Genomic DNA, 10,045 nt, shown 5'->3' on the forward strand with positions numbered 1-10,045 from the left:
CTCAAAACACAAGGAAAGCCTCTAGAGGATTATACTAAGGCTTGTCATGACATTGGATCAGAACCCTATAAGATGCAATTGTTGGCTCAAGCCATTACGGGCTTGAAACAATAAATGAATCAGCAGATTAAATGTTTTAGTTGTGGTAAGAGAGGACATGTGCAGAAAAATCGCAAGACTAATAAAAATACACCTAATAAGCCTACTCCCACAAATGAAAAGACACCTGGATTATGCCTTCACTGTAATAAAGATGATCATTGGGCTAGTCAGTGTAGATCTAAATTCATAAAAATGGATCCCCTTCGTTGGGAAACTAGAAGAAGGGTCCCGCTCAGGGCCGGTCAAACAACAAACCTGGAACGCTGCTCCTTTTGTGTACCCAGCGAGCGAACAGCAACCTCATCTAGCCATTTCAAACCATACACCCAGGTTGCCGACCTCCTTCCTGCAACATCCGGGAGTGCAACATTAGATATCCCCACCATTGATAATTTACTTCTTATGCCAGCTATGGGAATTTATAAAATTCCTACAGGAATTAAAGGTCCAATACCTAAAGGAAGGACACAGTAGTTTAGTAAGGAAGGGAGTTCAAGTCCTAATGCGGGTTATAGATGGAGATTATGAGGGCAAATTTTCTATTATGATGAAAACAGAGTATCCTTATCAAATAATAAAAGGAGATCATATAGCTCAATTGTTATTATTACCTTATATCACTACTAGTAAATCTCATATTGAAAAAAATGGGAGGATTTGGAAGTACAGGAAAACAGGTATATTGGCAAACTTCTATATGTGATTTTAGACCCACATTATCTATATATATTAATAATAAGCAATTTTCAGGACTTGTAGATACTGGAGCTGATGTTTCTATAATATCTAAAAAGCATTGGTCAGTTTCTTGGCCTTTAACAGATGTCCCTAATATGTTAACTGGAATTGCAACTATGCAAAATATTCAAAAAAGTACTAATATTTTGACCTGTTCAGGCCCCAAACAACAACCTGCAACTTTACAACCTTTAGTTGCAGATATCCCTATTAATTTATGGGGATGAGATCTATTGATGTAATGGGGAGCTTATGTAACAATTCCTACTATATCTTCTCAAGCTAAACAAATTATAGCAAATATGAGATATAATCCTGCTCAAAATACACAGGTTTTTTTAGTGGGGGTCACTGCCAAACAACAAAAAACAGCACTTAAATTGACATGGAAATCTGATGAAACTATTTGAACAGAGCAGTGGCCCCTATCACATGAAAAGTTACAGGCTCTTGAACAGCTAGTAGAGGAGCAATTATCTCTTAATCATATTGCCTCAACTACCAGTCCTTGGAATTCTCCTGTCTTTGTTATTAAGAAGAAATCTGGGAAATGGAGAATGTTAACCGATTTATGAAAAATTAATGCTATAATCAACCTATGGGTGCTTTACAACCAGGCGTTCCATCACCTTCTATGATACCACAATATTGGAAAATAAAAATTGTTGATCTTAAAGGACTGTTTTTATACTATTCCTCTACAAGAATCTGATGCTCTCTGTTTTGCTTTTACTATATCATCAGTTAATAATAAAAAACCAGTGTCTCGATATTACTGGAAGGTATTGCCACAAGGAATGCTTAATAGTCCTACATTATGTCAATTCTATGTCTCCTAACTACTTGAATTTATTAGAAAACAATTCCCTCATGCTTATATTATCCACTATATGGATGATATTCTCTTAACTTCTCCTTCTGCCAAGAAACTTCAATGTTTTTTCTTAAATACAGAGATTAAATTAAAAGAATATGGGTTACATATTGCTGTTGATTAATTACAGGAGCAGGAACCATATACCTATTTAGGATATATATTCCAAAGAAATATTATTGACCCACAAAAAATACAAATTCGAACTGATTCCTTGAAAACTTTAAACGGTTTTCAGAAATCATTGGTGGTGGTTTAGTCGCTAAGTCATGTCCAACTCTTGTGACCCCGTTGACTGTAGCCTGCCAGGCTCCTCTGTCTATGGGATTCTCTAGGCAGGACTACGGGGGTGGGTTGCCATTTAGGAGATATAAATTGGTTGTGACCATCTTTAGGAATTCCCAGTCATTCCTTAACACACCTATTTCAAATCCTACAAGGAGACCCTGATTTAAATAGCCCCCTGGTACTAACAGAACAGGCTAAACAGGAATTGGATCTTGTAAATCAAGCTATCCCACAAAGACAACTCAAACAAGTAGATCTGACTGTGCCAATTTCTCTACTTATTCTTCCTACTTTAGATTCCCCTACAGGAATATTATGGCAACCACAGGGTATTCTTGATTTTTATCCCACACTCCTAAGAAAATAATGACTACTTACATAGTGCTTATTTCCTTTCTTATTTCAAAAATGAGATCCAGATGTATACAACTTTTCTGATTATTATTGGTATGAAATTGTTCTTCCTTTCACTAATGATCAAATCTATAGATTATTTGTTACCAATATGGATTGGCGAATTGCCATTGCTGATTTCATAGTTGAGGTTCATAACCATTTTATAAAGTCACCTTTGATTACTATTGCTGCTAAACACAAATGGATAATTCCTATTATTACTAAAACAATTCCTCTTACTAATGCCCCGTGTATTTTACCGACACAAATAAAACTCTCAAAGCTGGTTATACTGGACCCACAATCAAAGTTTGGCAATCTAGCCTAGCTTCTGTTCAACAAGCCAGATTAGAGGCTATTGCTATCTTATTACAGGGTGTTTCTACAACATTAAATATTATATCAGATTCTCAATATGCTGTACGGATAACACAAATTATTGAAACCATGTCTCTACCAAAGGTTTCTTCTAAATCATCTATTATTACCATATTATCTCAATTACAAAATATAGTAAGGCTTTGTTCTGCCCCTTTTTACATTACACATATCAGATCTCATTCTAATGTGCCCAGACCATTGGCAAAGGGCAATGATTCCATGGACTCTTTGCTAATTACATTTCTTACTCCTTATAAATTTCATCAACTCACACATTCAAATACACTGTCTTGATGAATAAATTTCAATTATCCAGACAAGGAACGCAAAATACTGTTTCTGCCTGTCCTACATGTACTCATACTCACCATGTTCCTACAACTACAGGCGTTAATCCCAGAGGCCATTATCCCAACAATATTTGACAGACTGATGTTATTCACGTCCCTTCTTTTGGACGTTTGGGAGCTGTTCATGTTTCCGTGGATACTTATTTGGGCATGACTTCTGCTTCTACTCATTCTGGAGAAACATCTGCTCACGTTATCTCACATTGTTTGGAAGCCTTTTCTTACAAAGCCTTATCAAAATATGTTAAAGCCAATCATATGTTAAAGCCTTATCAAAATATGTTAATGGCCTTGCATACGTGAGTCATGGTTTTGCAACGTTTTTATTTGATTGGAATATTTCTCATTCTACAGGCATTCCGTATAATTCTCAAGGCCAGGCTATTATTGAACGTGCTCATCGTACCCTAAAAAATGTTATTTTAACAGAAAGGGGGAGAAAAGTATGGCATGGTGATGACACCAAAAGAGAAATTAGCCCAAGCTTTATTTATTTTAGATTTTTTGGATTTACAATTGGATCATATAACGCCAGCATTTTCAGACATTTCATTTCAGACAATGCATTTCAACATTGCATTTTCAGAACACGGTTCTTAGTGAAAATTATACTCCTGGCCAAATGATTGCAGATAATACTCTGGTATGGTGGAAAAATGCTATGAACAACTGATGCAACGGCCTCAGACTTAAGAAAGGATGAGGTTATGCTCTTGTCATTTCAGATGACGGACAGCACCACTGAATACCAGGAAGGCATGTCAAAGTAAGGGAAGAAGAGGACATGGTTCGACATCGATCCTCCCGGAGAGCTGCCAGTGATGAGGATAACAAGACTGACGATCAGCAATCACTCCCAACCGGCTCCAAGGACCAAGAAAGTCAAACCACTTACTTGGGGACAATTGAAGAAAGGGACCACTGAAAGGGAAAAATTGGTCAAAGAACAGGGACGGCCTTTGACCTCGGCTACCTTGTTCATGGCTACGTTATCTGTGGGAATTACCACTAGGTGCCAATCATACTTATTGGGCATATGTACCCAATCCTCCCCTATTAAGAGCAATTACGTGGGAGGATTCTTCTGTTCCAGTTTTCATAAATGATTCTTCTTGGTTACCTGGACCTTTAGACCCGAGCCTTCCTTTAAAACCAGAGGAAGAGGGCCGACAACTTTCAAATGTTAGTGTTAATTATACTGTGGGAACAGATTTTACCCCTATAAGTATGGGAGCGGAAACTCATTGTCTTAAAAGAGGATTACAAAGTTGGCTATCTATAGTTAAAGAATCTCAAGGGAACAAAACTCATTGTTTCTTCTTAGAAGCATTTTCCTTTAATATCACAGGAGAAAATACTATTATGTTTCTGCCCCATCTACCTAACTGTGTTATTTCTATAAAATATGGACTAGGACGTTGGGTACAATGGAAATTATGTAATGCTAATTCTGGACACATTATGGCCAATACTTCTGATGGAGAAATTATTGATTGGAGTCCCAAAGGAGATCCTTTGGATAAAAATAATAATTTGGATTTGCCTATATTGTTAAACAATATTTTTGACTCCATGAATAGCATTGTTAATAGTTCTATATATTGGCATGGAGGGAGTTTCTCCCCTCCCTTACTTCAATTACCTTATATGCCTTTACAGTCAGAATTGTGGAAAATATCAGTTGTCTTCCAACCCATAATAGCATAGAAGCAGTAATTTAATTCAACAATATCCAGTCATTTCTTACATTTTGATAAAAATTCAACCCATTGGATTAAAGGATTTCTTTGTTTATCTTTTGTATTTTTGATAGGACCTACTTTTTATAATGCCTCTTCTGGGTTACTTACTTGTCAAAATTGTTTCTTTTACACTTGTATCAATTCTTATCTCCAATTTCAAAATGATTATCCTCTATATATTCTAAAAACCAGATCTGGAGTATGGCTTCCTGTAAAAATGAATAGACCATGGCAGGATAGCCCTACAGTCGATATTGTAGAAGAAATCCTTAAGAAAGTGTTAAAACACACTAAACGGTTTATTGGACTGCTAATTGCTACCATTTTAGGAATTATTGTTATAGCTACTATAGCGGCTGTAGCAGGAGAGGCATTACATCAGAGTGCATAGACTGCACTTTGTGCAGGAATGGCATAAAGATTTTGATGTTCTCTGGTCTACCCAAAGACAAATAGATGGAAAATTATCTGCACAAATGGCTGATTTACAACAGGCTGTTATACTACTAGGTGATCAAGTAAACAGTCTGCAAAAACAGATTCGTCTTAAGTGTGACTGGAACATTACTTCTTTTTGTGTCACTCCTCACAAATGTAATGAATCTTCATTTCATTGAAACAAAGTTAAACAACACCTCTTAAATCATGGTAATCTATCTCTGGGTAGTAATAATTCACAGCAAGAGATTATGGAATCTTTCTCTCAGAAACTACATCTTTTGCAAAGATCTAATCTGCAGGAAGCAGCAGTAGATGGGATTTCTCGATTAAATCCCATTCCTCACTTGAAAACTATCAGAGGATCAATTGCTGGTTTTATGTTAATTTTTATATGTCTTTTTTTCTGTTTCTACATAGTCTGGCGACAAATCACCAAGAAAGTCAACAGACAACAACAGCAATTAGCGACTATTGCTTTGGCTTCTATAATCATCAAAAATAGGCTTCTAAAAATAAAAACGGGGGATATGTAGGGAATATACTATGCATAGGCCCATACTATAATTAACAGGACTTCTTTGAAAAATAAGAATGACTTTCTCATCACTCCCAGGCGAAGGGCTGGGAGCAGAAAAAGTACAACGTGGAAAAACATCTTGAAAACAAGATGTTGAAGTACTGATGTGACTGATGGAAAACCATTAGTGACTGTTCTCATGACCAGAGCCTTGAGGGAGTTGCTGAGAAAAGTCGTCACTAGTTGATGGGCTAAACAGAGTCATGAAAGGCCTGAAGCTGTGACATTGAGGACTGTGCATTGTGTATCCTTATCCCCAATCTGAGATTATAAAAAACAGATATCTCTAGAGCACGTACCAGGAAGTAGATGTTAGCAATAAAAAGCATGCAAGGATTAGGATCTGGGCTTTTGCCTGCAAATGGCTTCAGTCCCCTGATCCCCACTTTATTTCTGAGTCTTGTTTTTCTTTATTCTTCTGCGGCACCGCTCCCTCAGGTCGGTTTGTTGTTGGGCTGGTCCCAAAACTGTTGAACCTATACTCCCCAAAAAGAGCAGCCACCGCCACAAGAAGCAACTAGAGAGTAGCCCCTGTTCACTTCAACTAGAGAAAAGCCCGCCTAGCAACAAAGACTAACACAGCCAAAAACTAATCAATAAATAAACTATAAAAAACAAAAACCTGTAGGACTCTGGCCTGCTGTGGTCCAAAGCCCAGCTTGGTAAAGGACCCACACTCAGGCTGTCTGGGTCCCAGGCCTTTCTCAGGTTGCAATGGAGCTAGCCCTGCAGAAAGATGCCCATGCAGCCGCTGACCCCCCCAGGAGGCCTTCCCAGCACCCAAAAGCTCTTCCAGGTGGGCAGTCCCTCTGTGCCCAAGCCTGACTGCCCCTACCCCTTGCCCAGGGCATGCCAAACGTGAAGGAGGATGGCCAGCCTGAGCAGGGATGCAGCCAGCTGAGGATGGAGGCGTCTCAGTTCTGCTATTTGAGGAACCAAGAAATGTCCCCTGTGAAAGGAGAAGTGTGTCATGGCCCCCGGACACACACACCCCACTTCTGTCCCCAGCGGAGTGCCCATTCTCTGGAAAGCCACAAACATTCCAAGACTGGATTTCTGCTGAATCATCTTGAATTCTTTGAACTCCATAGGTCTAGGGAAGGATGTGGGTGAGGGGATCAGAGGCGGGGCAAGATCCCCAAAGAGGTTAAATAGGTCACCTCCACCCTTGGAGTTCACCCTGGACTCCCCTGAGCAGAGGGACCCACACGTAGAGATCTCCCCAGCTCCTGGCACCATGGCCCCCCTGAAGACGCTGCTCCTGGTCGCCCTCCTCCTGGGGGCTCTCCTGCAGGACACCCACGCAGGTGAGAGCAGATGAGAGACACAGGAGGAAGGGACACTGCGTAAGGAGGGGCAGGGCTGCTAAGACCACAGCAGCTGCACATGCACGTTATTCCTGCACCCCACTCACTCCTACAAAGGTGTGAGAGGCTGGCAGCAATAGGATTTGGAGGGAGGCATTCAAAGGAAAATAATGATGATGAAGAGGAGGAGGAGGAGGAGGAGGAGGAGGGAGGTGAATGTCCCAGGACTTGGGGCTCAGCTTCTGAGGAAAAAATTGCTTGCACATCTCCCCCCTGCACATGTCATGAGGCAGTGACTGTGATTGTGTTTTGACAGTGGACAAGAAGCAATTCTCGCAAGTATTTGTTAACAGTCTGTCTATTTAATGGGTTTTTATATACAACGAGGGGCTTCCCTGGTAGCTCAGCTGGTAAAGAATCTACCTGCAATGTAGGAGACCCCGGTTTGATTCATGGGTTGGGAAGATCCCCTGGAGAAGGGATAGGAAACCTCCAGTTTCATGGGCGTCCCTGGTGGCCCAGATGGTAAAGAATCCACCTGCAATGCGGGAGACTTGGGTTGGGAAGATACCCTGGAGAAGGGATAGGAAACCTCCAGTTTCATGGGCGTCCCTGGTGGCCCAGATGGTAAAGAATCCACCTGCAATGCGGGAGACTTGGGTTGGGAAGATACCCTGGAGAAGGGTATGGCAACCCACTCTAGTATTCCTGCCAGGAGAAGCCCCATGGACAGAGGAGCCTGGCAGGGCTACAGTCCATGGGGTGTCAAAGAGTTGGACACGACTGAGCGACTAAACACAGCACAGCATATACAATGAGAGGGCTGGCATAAAGAAAGGCAGGAGCACACGACCCCAGAGCAGGTGAAAAAGAGAGATTTTTATACTCAGTTGGGAAAGGAAGGCTGAGCTAAGATTGCTATTTTAGAGACACAAAGCTGGTTAGCGCCCCGTGTGGTGACACAGTGACAGGGCCGCAGTCTTCGGGGCTAGCCTAATGGGGCGATCTTCAGTTGGCTGCATGTCTCACTTTTGTAAAAGTCTGGGCCTGGCCAGCTCCGTGTCAGTCAAACCAAGTTCCACCCCCAAGACAGTGAGAGGACACTCCAAGGCTTCTTAGAAAACACCTTGTGGTGGTCTGAATTGAAGTCACAGATCATCTGTCAGCCAGTTTGCAGATGCTGGATATTTTTTCTTGTGCAAAGATGAGGACACTGAGCCCCGGGAACGTGTGTTCACACCCGGGCCTCCTCTTTCTCATCTGTAGAATGGGGTAGTGACAGCACCTGTCTCCAGGTGTGCTTGAGGACTGAAGGAGCTGCAGCAGAGGGTCAGCCCAGAGCCTGGTCCAGAGTCAACGTTTGGTGATTCGGGGCTGGGCTGAGTGAGAGCACATGGATGCAAACACATGCAGACACACACATACATGGGCAGACTCCCCACGCACACACAGATCCACATGTGCACACAGATCTCTACATCCAATGTGCACACGCACAAAGGCACACACACATGCATGTGTACACAAATCCTCTCAAACACACATAGACATGTGCACAGAGAGACACACAAACACCACAGGGTCCCTCAAAGCACACACACGACCTCGTGCCCACAAACGTGCACACTCTGACACACAGACTCACACACAGAGACGCAGGTGCAGGCCCCTCACATACTCCCCCACACAGAAACACGATCACAGAGCCCCCCGAGGAGACCCCTCCCAACCACACAGACACACACATGCAGAAATGCACATGCAAGGACCCACACACCAACACAGACACACACACACACACACAGACTCCTCACTACAGACACACACACACACACACGTGCCGGCCCTCACAGACCCTCCCCAAGCAGACGTGCGCACACATACCTGTTCCTGCTTGCCTTCCCCGCAGCCCGAGCAGGCAACGTGGGCCGGGAGTGCTGCCTACAGTTCTACAAAGGATCCATTCCCGGCAAGCTGTTGGTGGATTGGTACCAGACCCCGGGCGATTGTCCCAACAAGGCCATCGTGTAAGTCTGCCCCTGCAGCTCCCCTCTGCCCCCTTTCTTACCCCAGGAGACGAACGTGGGAGGAGGTGGACCCCAGAGCTCCCAGAAGGGCCATTGCGGAGGGGAGAGGTCAGACCCGGGCCTTCACCTCTTGTCACCCTGGTTCTCCTCAGGGCTGCTCCCACTCCACTCTCCGTGAACCCCCAAAGGACCTCAGGCTGTGAGGTCTAAGCTCTTCATACATTTATGAGGAAACGGAGGCCCTGAGAGACATGTGCATGCCCCACGCACAGGGGCAGTCAGCGCCCCACATGGTCGCCTCTGCAGGCTGGGCCTGAGCCCTGAGCCCCTCCTGCGCACCCCTCATCCCTGGGGTTACGTGGGTGCAGATGGTCTGAGGTGGGGAGCAAAGCCGTGCAGCCCTGGCTCCCTGGAAGGGTCGGGTATCACTGAGGACAGTGCTTGGGGTCCCAGAACTGCTGCTGCCACCTTGGGTGACTCGGGCGAGTTCCAGCCCCTCTTGGGGGCTTGGGTCCTGGTCATCACTGGGTGAGGCTGTGCCAGGACTCCAGAAGGCCTCCCTCGTGTTCTTCCTCCGTGTAGGCTGGTGACTCGCCATGGCAAAAACATTTGTGCAAACCCCAACGACAAAAATGTGAAGAGAGCAATGAAGTACTTCCAGAAACACAGGAAGTCACCTGATCTGGCCGTCTAGTAGCAATGACCTCTCCCTGGACTTCTTGTAGACCTCCTGCCTCAATGTTCATGACCCCAACCCCCAGCTGCTGGAGCCAGAGGAGGCCCTACAAGGACAAAGAGGCCCCTTGTCCCCTTTTCTGATTA

General features: G+C 43.6%; 1 protein-coding gene across 1 annotated transcript; it reads left to right on the forward strand.

Annotated features, from left to right (window-relative positions):
• Positions 1–7,087: 7,087 nt before the first annotated feature.
• On the forward strand, positions 7,088–10,045 carry CCL17 (C-C motif chemokine ligand 17). Its single transcript, XM_065920505.1, has 3 exons — positions 7,088–7,196; positions 9,106–9,223; positions 9,806–10,045. The coding sequence occupies exons 1-3, from the start codon at positions 7,127–7,129 to the stop codon at positions 9,915–9,917; spliced, it is 300 nt and encodes a 99-aa protein (XP_065776577.1). The 5' UTR covers positions 7,088–7,126; the 3' UTR covers positions 9,918–10,045.

The sequence above is a fragment of the Muntiacus reevesi genome, chromosome 2 (genome assembly GCF_963930625.1).
Source record: "Muntiacus reevesi chromosome 2, mMunRee1.1, whole genome shotgun sequence".
NCBI lineage: Eukaryota > Metazoa > Chordata > Mammalia > Artiodactyla > Cervidae > Muntiacus > Muntiacus reevesi.

Coding starts and splice junctions, on each gene's coding strand:
- CCL17 (XM_065920505.1), top strand. CDS start 7,127: ATGGCCCCCCTGAAGACGCTGCTCCTGGTCGCCCTCCTCCTGGGGGCT. Junction 7,197..9,105: donor CCTGCAGGACACCCACGCAG/GTGAGAGCAGAT, acceptor CCTTCCCCGCAG/CCCGAGCAGGCAACGTGGGC. Junction 9,224..9,805: donor TGTCCCAACAAGGCCATCGT/GTAAGTCTGCCC, acceptor TCCTCCGTGTAG/GCTGGTGACTCGCCATGGCA.